This window comes from Rhinatrema bivittatum, chromosome 3, assembly GCF_901001135.1.
Source record: "Rhinatrema bivittatum chromosome 3, aRhiBiv1.1, whole genome shotgun sequence".
Taxonomy (NCBI): Eukaryota; Metazoa; Chordata; class Amphibia; order Gymnophiona; family Rhinatrematidae; genus Rhinatrema; species Rhinatrema bivittatum.
In genome coordinates this window covers 488,675,623-488,690,287 of record NC_042617.1, presented here as the reverse complement: position 1 = coordinate 488,690,287, position 14,665 = coordinate 488,675,623, and the positions used below count along the sequence as shown (strand labels likewise).

At 39.8% G+C, this 14,665-nt stretch overlaps 1 protein-coding gene across 4 annotated transcripts in view; it reads right to left on the bottom strand.

Moving 5' to 3' along the window:
* Nucleotides 1–351: 351 nt before the first annotated feature.
* Nucleotides 352–14,665, bottom strand: part of CLIC5 (chloride intracellular channel 5) — a 277,757-nt gene continuing 263,443 nt past the window's right edge. For all 4 annotated transcript variants that reach the window (XM_029596073.1, XM_029596076.1, XM_029596074.1 and 1 more), the window contains exons 5-6: nucleotides 7,500–7,681; nucleotides 352–5,963 (exon numbers count right to left, since the gene is read on the bottom strand). In XM_029596073.1, the coding sequence (XP_029451933.1) occupies nucleotides 5,796–5,963; nucleotides 7,500–7,681 (350 nt within the window). In that variant the 3' untranslated portion in view covers nucleotides 352–5,795. The remainder of the gene's footprint in view (nucleotides 5,964–7,499; nucleotides 7,682–14,665) is intronic.

The following is a 14,665-nucleotide window of genomic DNA, read 5'->3' as shown; positions in this document are numbered from 1 at the left end:
ATTCTGAAAATGTGTGTTCTTTTCATTCATCACACTCCTTTCCTCTCTGCCTCCACAGAATGGAACATTATTAAACATGCCTCTGACTGAAAAATGAGGATCTCCCATCACATGGTTCCTTCCACACTGCACCATGTAACTTTTGAAAATTCTTTACTATTTTGGACAGGGTTGTTCTTAAGAAGGGCGAATAGGAACAACTGCTCTGGGCTCTGCATTTTCGCAGGAGGAGCTCTAAGCTTCCTTGGGCGCCCCACTCCCAGCACTATAGGTTCCTATCAGCTTGGGGGAGGAGCCACACACATCAGTGCACCGGGGGCATCACTGCAGCTGATTCGACCCATCTGCACCTTGCTAAGATCATTCCTAATTCTAGATGCGATATGCAGCCAGATCATTGGGCATAACCTGGGATCGTTCTGTGGGGTTTCTTTAGCATCCATGTTATTTATTTAGTACTTGGATGTATTTCCTGCCTTTATGAATACATAACCCTGTATTTCCTGCCTTTATGAAAATATAACCCTGCTTTTGTTAAAGTAGTAAGAATGACTAATCCCCAAATGCCATGAGGCAGAAGTTTTAAAGATCACACCTAGCATACCTGTTCCTGATGACCTAGAGCTATGGATAATCCTATTTAGCAAATCCTAGCATAATTGATATTCATCTGCCAACTGAAATCTAGTTGTAACTTAGGACTGTACAATACAGTTTTAGACATGAGGTTAGGGAGAGTGGGTAGTGGCAATTTATTTTGGTCATGTCCTCATGGAAGAATTCAATTTACTTTCTGGGAGGATCCCATTTCAATGCATAATTACAAGGTAGAAGTGTTGGTACAAAAACGTATTAAAGCATCCATAAATTAAGGACAAGCAACTAAATCTCAGGAATCATACTTAGAATCAATTGTCACTGTACATGTAAAGCAATATGAGAAAATAATGTCATTGTTTCCAAAGAAAGACAACTTTATATTATTTAATATAAAGAAGACCTTTCAATGTATACACGTTGTGTCAAAAGGATAAGTACGTATCTTAAGAAGAGAATGCTCAGTGCACAACCAGAATTTTTTAAATACCTATCTAGAAAAAGCAAGACAAGACTGATACAAAACCTTCAAAAATGAGATACTGTATGCTCTCATTGTAGGTTTGCATTAGAATACGAGCCAGCTATTGTATTTTAGAAGGGAGACTTTTCCAATCTCCTGTATGGTGGTAGGAGATTCATTTTCCTGGTTTGTTCTTCCTTCTCTCCCCTTGCCAGAGCAGGAACAGAGCAGTGGAACTCTGGAGGAGACCAAGGCAGAAGTCAAGGGAACATGGAATAGGGTTATCCTATTCCCTGGAACTCAAGCAGAACATCTCTGCTCCTTCCCCTTCCAGTTATGACAATATAAAAAATGAGTTGGCAAGTATACACTAAGGATGTGCAACCCAAAACTGATTCAGCTACTACTGATTTTATCAGTAGGGATTTTGGCATCAGTGATGTTTTATGAGTACTGCAAAACAAGTCTGGATCAAGAATTTCAAGCTCCAATATGTATCAAGTAAGAGCTCGTTCCTATTACTGTTTGGACTAAATGCAAATATTATCTAGTCACTGCACTCTTAACCTATATGTTGAAAAATAATTCAGATTTAGGTCTTACACTCAAATAGTCTTTTGATTAATTATACAGGCAACTTGGAGAAAAAGCGAATTAAGCATGGTTTGGTAAAGTGTTACATCACTTTTTTTTTTTTCAGTGATTTACATCCAGTTCAGGGGCTCATCAGAAATAATTAATAACTCCATCAATGATGACGAATAAAAAATAAGTGGACCACAACAAACAGCTGATAAAGACACCAGGTACAGTTCTACGAAGACCAAACTATATGCGAGTGGCATTCATTTAGAAGAATTTATCAGCAAGCAACACTATTCTTGAAGAGTTTAGGGGTGAGATGGAAAGAAGAGACAAGTTAAAATGGTTTATAAAAATAAATTTACAGATGTAATATGAATGAGTACATAAAGGCAAATTGTAAAAGCCCTGCGCATGCCAAACTGGGAGATATACGCCCAAGTCAGGCCAGTGCGTGCCAAATGGATTTTAAAAGCAGCCTATTGACGCACGTATCTCCCACTGCGCGCACAAGTAAAACGTTTCCAGAAAGGGGTGGAGCATGGGCATGGGCATGGTCTGGGCAGGGCATGGGGGTGCTGGGGCCGGGCCACAAAATGTACGCGTAAATACTTATGTGTCTTTGTGCACTGGAGTCCCTGCGTAACTTTACTGCTGATATGGATGGCGTTTAAGCATTAAAACAAAAAAATCTAGGCTAGACAGTGGGGTTTCAAGAGTCAGGGCTAACAGGGGGGAAGGGAGGCTATTAAACTAGGGGGGTTTGGAAGTCTGTCCCTTGACTGGGCATATTGGGAACAAATTGGGAAAATTAGCTATAGCGTCGCCGTGCGTCCCTTGTAAAATATCCCCTCTTACACTGTAGATGTGACATTTGTGCACACATGCGCACGTCCATTTACAATTGTGCAAACGTGTACACACATCCAACCTATTTTATAACATACACGTGTACATCATAAAATAGACATGTCTCTGGACACAGTTCGACGAACATGTGCGCCTGCACGCCTGTTTTAAAGTTACCATCTTATTGAGGAAAGGAAGTATGGGGCATTACAAATACAGCATATCTTCAAGCAAAATCTGTATCTACGTAGGTTTATGGCTATAAATGAACAAAGCACTTTAAATGACCTAATTTAAAATATCATCAAGGAAAGATCCAACAATTGTATTGTATTTAAATTGTACTCTCCTTGCTCCCTTGAAGTTATTTATTGCTCTCCTTAAGTTATTTTATTATATATTTGTTCCAAGTTCAATCTTCCCTGTTCTTTGTAAGACATTATTCTATATACTGTCAATTTAATTGTTGTAATGTAAACCGAATTGATTAGTAACTTTGTTACCAGAACTTCGATATATAAAACTGTTAAATAAATAATAAATAAAGTGAGAGTGAAAATTAAATCACAACAGAAAGACACTCAAACCCTAAAAAATGCTTTTAAAGATTTAGCAGAGCACAAAAACTGGATACAATCACCGAATTGATTTAAGGACCTTCCTAACACTGGAGAGGTTACTTGTAACGGTGAGGCTTCTCCATTGATGCCAGAGGGAGTTCTCTTTGCCATTGGCAAGGGGCATTCCTAATGACGTCGGAGGTGTCCCTCCAGTGATGTCTGAAGTGTGTTCCCCATCAGCCATCTTTAAAAACCTACGAGTATGGCCGGCATTCTCAGAGTGATGGCGGTATAGGAGGAAACCACCCTCATCAAAGCCTTGCTCCTTGTAGTGATTTTGTTCAACCCGAAGAACAGTAAGTTTACACTTTTTCAATAGTGTGCTTAAGAATATCTATCATCTGTGGCTCTAATACATTTTTGAAAGCTGTCCCACGTTTTAAGTTTAACTTTCTTTTAAATATAACACTTGTACTTTACAGAGAACACAAATGTTTGCAGCAATTTAAGTGGCACTCAAGACAAGAGTACCAATCAGTTTTGCCTTTAATCCAGGATAACATCTACATAGTCTGGATATGAGTTCCTAAGTTACACTTTTTTCCAACTTACATCGAGGCCCCTGAAGCAGGACTTTCGAAACATGGTGCCATGTCAGGCATTTTTGAACAGAAGTGAGAACTACACTTTGTGAACTATTGAGCTCTATCCAATTTTGAGCATAAGCACTTCTTTTTTTTTTGTTAACTGAAAAAGAAAAAAAATCTGATTGGAGAACTTGTGGTCTTTTTCAATACACATTTAATAAGCATAAAAAAGCAAAATGTGTGTATACCTAATAAGTAAAAAAGTCTTTTGGACCTATGATTATACATGATCGTTCTTGCGGAGAGAAGTTTTTACTAAGTAACCGCTCTGGTATTATGAAGGTCCTTATATCAATTTGTTGATTGTATCCAGTTTTTGGGTTCTGCTAAATCTTTAAAAAGATGTTTGAGTGTTTGAGTGTCTTTCTGGTGATCTAATTTAAAATATGCCAGTTGATTCTGAAAATGGGTTAAAAAGGAGGCCTCAGAATGGGCAGTATGTGGTATTCATTCGTTTTCTCGGCATTAGTCCAGCAAGTATATGGTGAGAGGGCTTAAGTCAGACAATCAGATAACATTTTACATGATTCCAAGCAGGGACAGTCTGAAAAGATGTATAAAGGAGGTTTACATGAATTTTCAGAGATCACTTTTAACATAGGATGTGAATATTTTTAATTGCCAAAGACAATAAATAACTTCCTGCCAGAAATATTTCTGAATTCTGATGTTGAGCCAATAGTTTTAGGTTAAAGATTAACCGATCCTGCACCTAGCCAAGCAATCACAATTGAAGACTTCACTTCAAAACAACAAATCTATGCCAACAAAGAAATGGCCAGATGCGAGAGAAAACAAATCTCTCCAATAGTATCTTGTACTATAAAGGCACTTTATGGGCATCTTTAGTTGCATCTTAGCACATTGGTGCCATTGTTATTGCCTGATACTGCTTAGCTATAAGTGCTCAGGTGCAAGTTTCAGCAGTTGGGGATTTTTTTTTTTTTTGTTTTAGTTTTTATGTTTATTGATTGAATATTTAAGGTTTCATTTTCTCCCATTTAGGGCTTGAATCATTAAGGCATCCTTCCCATTCTCTATGGGGAAAGACCTCACTAAATCAAGCCCTTGATATTCATAGCAGAATTCTTTTGAAAGCAGCACTCCTAGGCATTTAAGTGTTTTTTGTGCTACATGAACCTGCCTACTTGGTGTCCTTTTGATTCAAGGCCTCCAACAAATGTCTCGATATTGTTTTGATAACCTTGCTTTTCATCATCACAACTAAAATCTGTTTCACACCCTTTTACTGCTGCTATTAAGGTTATTGCTGTGACGCAACAGTACTGCATAAAGATCAGGAGAGAGTATTCCGGTATTGAAGTCTAGCAGGCAGGCACAACATTAACAGGGTTCTCTCATTCATGGCTTCAAGATTGTCTTTCCAAATAAACAGCTATTTTGGGCTCTGAATGTGTATCCAATTTTGAGGAATTCTGAGACTGAACTATAGCTTTTCTAGACATGCTGTGGCTGTCATGGATTTACATACTGTACGTGTTGCAGAAGAGTTATGGAAAGATAGCAAATAGTAATACACATTCATCAAATGTCAGTGTAATAACTCCTGAAGCGAATTACATGTGTACTGCACCTTCTTTAGGCTATCTCCTTACACTTGGCTTCCAGCATCAAGGCTGCCATCTATGCCAATACCCTACTTGATATTTTACAATATCCCTGTTAAAATATACTGTGCCCTTGTTCTCAAGAGCTGTTTATAAAGGGATAGAAAAGATTATACTTCCAACAGATGTATGCTATATTTTCTGATGAGCTGTACACTTTTAAAATCATTAGGAAGTGGCTGATGAACAGTACCAGAAATTCCTGCAAGTTTCAAATGCTCATCATTAAAAACCCTTGGAAGAACTTATGGGCACACAAGTACAGGTTTTGGATTTCTACTACTTTCGGAGTTCTCACAGGTAAGGCAGACTCATCCTAAGACCTTCATTAAAGACAAATACTTTGAGTAGCTAAAGTCGCTTTGATGGCATTGCCCAATGGTGCCGATAAATATATCCTAAGGCAACAAGAAAAGTAGTCTGTGAGTAAGAGAATACTTTAGTAATACAGAGGCCTTGCTAGTGTCACTTAGGGTTTGGAAAGCCTCTTTGCCACATCAGCATATGCTAGTTCAGTTTCTTTATCTGCTGCACAGGTGTTGGTAAATTCATCCCGGGCATAGGCATTCTTCAGGTATCGCCATACCCCTGTCATCTCTGTTGGAATTTCATAGTTGCGGTACGTCTTTGCTACAATCTGAAATAAAACAGAGAGTACTTTATGAATTTGATTTTCATTGAGGTAGGTCCTCACAATTTCATAAATGTATTGCCAACACTAGAAGAAGTTTTAGTCCAACTATAGAGTAAACTATTAGGGTCATTCATCAAAGTGCGTTATGGCGTTAACACCTTAACTCATGCGATAATACGATTATCACATGGTGCGAATGCAAATTTTTAGAAAAGGCGGGATTGATTAAAATGAGGGGTAATATCACACTATGCTTGGGGAGGGTGTGAGTGAGAGAGAGAGAGAGTATAAGGCTTTCATAGTATTCAACTATTTATATGCCTATAGGAGGACCAGCTAATAGCTTGAGATGAGGTGTTGGTGGTGGTTTAGGGTTTTGGGGCCAGTTTTACATGCAGAGTGAAGCGTACGAACTGCACAGTACACCTCGGTGAAGATATGACGTCATTTGGAGTGAGGAAAGTCTCTCAAAGATAAGATTTCTACAATGTTATCTCACCTTAGCTTAACAGTACCCTGTTATAGAGTCCTATAGCGATATAAATAATTGAATACTGTGAAGGCCTCCTCAGAGGTGCTCTCTCTCTCCCCATCTCTCTCCCCTGAAGCTCTTTATCACCAATTCTGCCACAGCCATTTCGCACAGTTTAACACCATGAAAAAAGGCGTGGTTATTTCCTGCATTAAAAGTGTGCAATAGCATGTGTTTCGCTATAGCACAGTGTAAAAATGCCCTTCATTTTAATTAATCCCACCCCTAATTTACATTCATGCATTTTGATGAATGACTCTATTAAAGAATAGCAGTGAACTCTAAATACTAATAACATGATTCATTTATTTATTTTAAAATAGCATATATTTCAGGCTTGGTACTATTTGTAAGTCTTTAGCTCTTGTGTTGAGCAGTTTTGTGTGTGCTATTAGTATCTCTACCAATGATAACATTACTGTTAATAATAAAAAGATTTTTCCATAAAATATTTATATCTCGCTCAATCCAGTGTACTTGGCAGTTAACAATAATACATGCATAATAAACATGTTAACAAACAGCATACAAGAACTATATCAATCGAATCATACACCAAACTATTTGCGTTCTGTAATTAATCTGTTGAACTATTTATATTATCTCGACTAATCTGACATGTAATCAAACTGAAGATTTTTACCTAGCCCAGCTATGTAATGCCATGATAGATGATAAAAATCTAACCAGAAGGCTCTTTATAAAATAATGCTTTTTAGACCTGAACTCATCATTCTTATTTTATTTTATATGTATGGAAGTACTTAAGTGCTTTTCCATGATCAAAGAATGAAAGATCATGTAAGTAAACAATAAGAACCTGAAAAGTGCCTCTTATGACAGACACTTGTCCAATGGATTTCCTTTTATACAGGGTGGCCCATGAAAAAGTAGCCCGCCTCCAATACCAGTGCATTGGAGGCAGGCTACTTTTCCATGGGCCACCCTGGCCTGTATAACACTTGATTTATCACAGGACTGGCAGGCAACCAGCATGAATGTTTTACCTTGACAACATGAAGCTTGGGCAGAAGATTGCAGTCAGCAAGAGTCAGTTCTTCACCATCCAGGAACTTGCGTTTAGAAATTTTTTCATCGTCTCTGCTGTTCTCATCAATTTCCTCAGGTAGTGGAGTGTTTAGGTAATCATCCAGCTTTTTTAAAGCTTTTGTCAAACCTCTCTCCAAGTCTTCAGCAAAAAACAAAACAAAACAAAAGAACGGATTGTAAACATAAGAACATAAGAAATTGCCATGCTGGGTCAGACCAAGGGTCCATCAAGCCCAGCATCCTGTTTCCAACAGAGGCCAAACCAGGCCACAAGAACCTGGCAATTACCCAAACACCAAGAAGATCCCATGCTACTGATGCAATTAATAGCAGTGGCTATTCCCTAAGTAAACTTGATTAATAGCAGTTAATGGACTTCTCCTTCAAGAACTTATCCAAACCTTTTTTGAACCCAGCTACACGAACTGCACTAACCACATCATCTGGCAACAAATTCCAGAGCTTTATTGTGCGTTGAGTGAAAAAGAATTTTCTCCGATTAGTCTTAAATGTGCCACATGCTAACTTCATGGAGTGCCCTCTAGTCTTTCTATTATCCAAAAGAGTAAATAACTGAATCACATTTACCGGTTATAGACCTCTCATGATTTTAAACACCTCTATCATATCCCCCCTCAGCCGTCTCTTCTCCAAGCTGAAAAGTCCTGACCTCTTTAGTCTTTCCTCATAGGGGAGCTGTTCCATTCTCTTTATCATTTTGGTCGCCCTTCTCTGTACCTTCTCCATTGCAACTATATCTTTTATTAAATGCGGCAACCAGAATTGTACACAGTATTCAAGGTGTGGTCTCACCATGGAGCGATACAGAGGCATTATGATATTTTCCGTTTTATTCACCATTCCACTGACTGTCATTTCAAATGACAGTAAGTCCCTAGGGGCAGATTTTCAAAGGGGTACACGCGTAAGATACGCACGTATCCCCGAAAACCTGCCCCAAGCTCCCCCTGTGCGCGCCGAGCCTATGTTGAATAGGCTTGACGATGCGCGTAAGTCCCAGGGCTTTCCTGGGGTGTGTGTCAGGGGGCGTGTCGCGGGGGCACGTCACCCGGGGGTGGGGCAGCGGGCGTGGTTTCTGGTCAGGGGCATTTCGGGGGCGTGGCTGAGGCCTCCGAAACCGCTCTCGAGCCGAGGAATTGCCCGCTGGCTGGCCGGTGCGCATGAGTTACGCCTGCCTCAGGCAGGCGTAACTTTTCTAACAAAGGTAGGGGAGGTTTAGATAGGGCTGGGAGGATGGGTTAAGTAGGGGAAGGGAGGGGAAGGTGAGGGGGGGGTGGAAGGAAAGTACCCTCTGAGGCCGCTCCGATTTCGATCGATTCCATGTCCAATCCGGGGTCGGCGCGCGCAGGCTGCCGATTTTGGGCAGCCTTGCACATGCCGACCCCGGATTTTAAAGGATACACGTGGCTACACGCTTATCTATTAAAATCCAGCATACTTTTGTTTGTGCCTGGTGCGCGAACAAAAGTACGCGTGGGCGTACTTTTATAAAATCTACACCTATGTGATTAGTGTAATGCCTCAAAGATCAGTTTTGGCACCGATTCTGTTCAATATCTTTGTGAGCGATATTGCAGAAAGGTTCGAAGTAAAAGTTTGTCTTTTTGTAGATGACATTAAGATCTGCAACACAATGAACACACTTGAAGGAGTAGAGAGAATGAGAAGTGATCAAAGGTTCAGCAGCTATGATGCACTGTCACACAGCTGGGGCGCAGAAGTCCAAAGGAGCTGTGCATGATGGGAGGTAGAAGACTGATATGCAAGGACCGGGAAAGAAACCTTGGGATGACAGTATCTGACAATCTGAAGGCAGCAAAGCAATGTAATAAGCAGTGGCTAAGGCTAGAGAAATGCTGGGCTACACAGAGAGAGGCATAAACCAGCAGGAGAAAAGGAGGAGAGAACGTCCCTGAACAGGCCAATGGGGAGGCCTCACCTGGAGTACTGTGTTCAATACTGGTGAGCGGATCTCCAAAAGAATAGAGACAGGATGGAAGTGGTCCAGAGAAGGACAACCAGAATGGTGTGGGATCTGCATAAAATAACTTATTGGATGAGACTGAAGAACCTGAACATGTACACTCTGGACGAGAGAAGAAACCAGGGAGATATGATACAGACTTTCAAATATCTGAAAGGTATTAATGATGCACAAAGATCAAATCTTTTCCAATCGAAAGAAAACTGTAGAACTATGAGTTATTCTTTGAAACTTCAGAAACAATTTTAGGAAATATTTCTTAACAGGAAGGGTAGTGGATGCATGGGATGCCAACAAGAAGAGGTGATGAAGAAAAGAACAGTAATAGAATTCAGAAGGGCGTAGGATAACCACTGTGGATCTCTCGTGCCTAGAGGATAGGAATTAAGAAATAGGTTAAAATGTGCTAACTTTAACATTTCTGTATGGGGGTAATCCGCTTGAAGCAGTAGTTACTACCCTTAACAAAAGGTATGGATGTAGTCTGCATGTAGCCGGAGTTACTATCCTTAACAGAGGGTGTGGGAGAAGCTTGCACTGAGCGGCAGTTACTACCCTAAATAACTTGCTAGGCAGAGTGGATGGGCATCTTTTTCTGCCATTATTTACTAGTGCCTCATGCAGACACCTGTGTAGACAGAGACCCACCCTTCTTGGGTTGGACCATGAATATCAATCAAAATATCAATCAGGCTCCCATTGCTGGCCTTTCCCTTGCTTTAACTACTTAAACAGCCTTGCACAAGTGCATATTTATTTATTTATTTATTTATTTATTTAAAAGTTTTTTATATACCGCACATGGGGTCACTTACGTGTCCGTCTTGACGGTTTACAAGTTTACATACATAATAAAACAAATTTAAGTGTATAACATAAACATAATTCCCATACGTAAAGAAAATGAAATAAAATAAAATAATTCTTTCATAGCAAGTGTCAAACGGATATTGATAATTCAGGATATTTATAGCTTGGCCCTTTGCTCAACTATTTGTTTTCCTCAGTTTTGAAAATGGTTATTTACAGGCCCTGAATAACAACAGGAACATGATTTCTTTTTAGATGTTCTTCAGCAAAATATCTTCTCTGAATATAAAAATAGTCTGCCTTTGTAACTTACAAGACACCAATCCAAAATATTATACACCAGGAGGTAAGCAAATGAAAACAATATAATTAGTTCAGTTCAGGAATGCCTTTCCCAGGGCAAATGACTGAGGTCTGTAAGGGAACTTGCAGCAACTTATGATCATTGACTGACTGCAGTTTATTTTAACTTAAGTGAAACAATCTGAGAAGAAACACTGGGAAATGAGGAAAGTATTATATCGAAAGGCAAATTGTTCTGCAGTTAATTTTAGAGGCCATTATTGAAAAAATCTGAACTCTTTTCCCCCCGTGCTTCACATAGAAAGGCACTGAAAAATTGCATGTGCTGCAAATTGTATGTCACACAGAGTCCTCAAAAACTATTTGTGAAAGTATGAGCCCGTTTAGCAAAAGCAAAAGATTCAGTCTCGCATAACCAAGAAAAATGGATACAGTCCCAATTTATTGCATGCAATCCTCTGGGTTTCCACAGGGTGCTGCTTTCATGTGGTAAACAGCACTGTGTCCATCTTTTCAGTGAGTGCATTTGAATCTTCCTCACCTCCTTCACAACAATATCACTGCAATAACACACTAGAAACTGCTGACCTGCTACTTTTACTTGGCATTCCAGCAAACATGCTACATGAATAACAGCCATTCGAAATGGTCTTAGTGCTAACATAGCAATGCCTGCTAATCAAATTGTCAAAAACATCTGCCTTCAGGAGTAATACTTTGGGCAATGGCTGAGCCTAATGGGCTTCATGCTTGGGCTTTCTGCTGATGAACTCCAGATAAGCACATGCTTCCCGGCTCAGGCTTGGCTTCTAGGACCAGAAGGGCTACTGAGGTAGCGCTTGAAACTAAAGCCACTTCAACTTCCTCACTATGGAAATATCTGTGAATTTCATGCCTCTCCATTTCACTTTATGTCTCTCTCTCCCATCTCGATCTCCGCCTCCTACTCCTCCACTTCCATTACCCCTTCTCCCCTTCACTGTCTTTCCTCCTTGTCCATCTCACTCCCATTGTCTCTTACCCTTACTTTTCCCTGTCTCTCTCTCTTTCACAGTATCTTTCAACTCCCTATGTATTCCTCCCCCATTGTCTCTATTATGTTTCTTATGCTTCCATCTCCGTTTTCATCTTCCCCATCTCAAACTTCCCCCTCTCTCTCCCCATTAGATTCAGACAGGGACGGATTTAGGGTTTTTCCGCTTTTGGGCACTTTTGGTGTTTTCAATCCCCCGTCTTCTGTAAGGGTCTGTTACAGGGTAACAGAGGGCTGCTCTCTGCTGAATGAAGCTCATCGCGAAACACCAGCCGCTCTTGGGCTTGAACATTGAATAGTGCAGGACTATTTTGATTTTTAAATTACAATTCATTAAAAAAAAAAAAAATGTATTGAGCAAACATCTTACCATTGTTTTCCATGCATGAATGAGCTGTCTCAGAGGCCCGTGCAATGCAGGGCCCACTCTCTGGCTTGTCGATGTGGAAATAAGTTCATATTTGAGGTCACCTTCATCATATACAAGACTGTTCATTCCAAAAACACTGCTATTTGGTTTCCCTCATTATATTTAGATTATTATTTGGGATCTGAGGCTCTATTTATCTTTACTAATTTTGACAATAAGCACCCATTATGTTTGTGCCCACAGCAGCATAAATTTAGGGGCGGCAAGCTGGCTAAGAACGGCTGAAGCTCAGTCATCAGAGAACAGTCCTCTGTTAACCCTCCGACAGACCCTTACTGAAGATGGGGGAATGAAAACTCCAAAAGTGCCTAGAAGCAGCAAAATCCTAAATCCGTCCCTGTCTGAATCTAATTCCCCTTTTACCCCCACGCCATCTCATAACTCCACTTTAGGATGATGACCACTGAACGTTTTAGTAGCCACCCTCTGTGATTATGTGCTTCAAGTTTCTACGGGGAGTGGAGTAGCAGCCTAGTGGTTAGAGGAGTGGGCTACAAACCAGGAGAGGCAGAATTCAAATCCCACTGTTGCTCCTTGTGACCTATGGCAAGTCACTTCATTTCTATTGCCTCAGGTAGAGAAACTCAGATTGTGAGCTCTCTGGGGATAGGGAAGTATCTCCAATGCCTAAATGTAATCTGCTTTGAAGTGCCTGGAAAAGCAAAATCTAAATAAATAATGTGAGGGGAAAGAATGGTACAGAGATTAAAAAAAAAAAAAGTGTTGCTACAGTAGCTGCTGACAGAAGGATGGATTTTCATATATTGTAGCTTGCTAATAAAAGTAGAACTGATAACAAGCTGCTTTCCAGTTTTCTGTACCAGCCTGTTCTGTACAAGGGGTACCCACAACTGACTGAAATGAAAGGTATTATGCCTAGAGGTTCTCTTAACTACAAAAAATAATTTGGACTTCATGGACCTCTGGTCTTCTTTCAGCTTATATAGTTATGGATTGGATATTAAAATGTAAAAAATGTCATTCAATTCTTTGTCTAATAAAGATGTTTAAACATAAAATGTCATTCCCTGATCAGTACATGTTTAGTACCTCTATCGTCATGTCTTAGAGTAAACAAAAGTTATGTCATTATTGGAAAACTCAAAAAGACTCATAGGGAAACTAAGTACTAAGGGGGTCATTTTCCAAGCGGCTCTAACATGGTAAGGGACATTTCGCAAGTGAAAAGTCCCTTATCGCGTGCAATACCAGGATCGGGGCGGAGTCGGGGCGGCATCAGCCCCGGAAGAGAAGGAGTCGGGGTGGCACCGGGGCTGATGCCGCAAAGACTTTGCCGACAGCGAAAGGTACAGAGGTGCAATCGCTGCCGGCTATCGCAGGACTGCCCCCCGTTATGCTCCCTGTTACTGCAGGATTCAAAGAGCCCAGTAGTATTAGTAAATCCAGCCCTAAGGTAGACTAAGGTAGAACTGCTGGAGATATTCATTGAGAATCATGCTCTAAATCCTCCTTTGAGATCGTATTGCCCCAATGAAACCTCTCAGCGAAACGCTGGCCAATGTTGGCATTTTATTCACAGGAAATGAAAGGTGAGGAATTGAAACTAACATCAGAGCATTCTACGCAAGAGAACCACGATGCAGCTAAGTTGATTCTTAAAAAATTATTACACTTCATTATTTGTCTGTGGGGAAATGCTTTGGTGATTTTGAAAAATTGACTTTTTTTTTTAATTTAAATTTTTATTAATTATCACCAATGATAGACTGTTTTAGATGCACTGCAGTGGGTCTTGTGCATGACTTTTTTTGCAATTATATAATTGAAAACAAATAAAAAAAGGCATAAAATGGAACAATACAACATACGTTTATAGAAATAAAGGAAGGTCGGAGGTTTTTCAGACCGATGATTGGAACAGAGCGAATCCTTTAAATGGATGGTACTCACCGGTATTCTGAGGTCTTTTCCTCCATTAGCTTACATTAGAGCTGTATTCTGGAGGTTGATATTTAGTTGTGGATTTAAACAAGTTTTTTAGGGAGAATACCTTGGTGTTTTTGTCTGTACTGTTTGATTTCTCCCTTTTGCTGCGACTGAATATGGACCCCATAAAGAACAGAATGTGCATATATACTCTGTTTTTCTGTCAATTTGATTCTCATTGAGAAAGTCCTCCACCTCCTGGTCCAAGATGTTCAATACAGCTGGTTGCATTCAAATAAATACATAGATAAATAAATAAAAAGGGATGGCCCAGGATTGGACATTCCTGCCTTTATATCTTGCATTTTGATGGAATCTCCAACATTCACACCATTTTCAGTTTCATGTGGAGAGCAATTTGTACAGATGCTATCTAATATTTTATGTGATTCTGCCATTTGATATAGCGGCCTTGTAAATTTATTGTTTTATTATGTTATAAATTGCTTCATGCTTGTTGGCGAGGTGACTCTACAAATGGAATCAATAAATAAATGATTTCTCAAAGCCACTTATCCTAATGAATCATGATTTTCCTGATTGAACTAGCTTTCTGAAAATTCCCCTCACTCAGGGCCTGATCTACAAAGTTTTC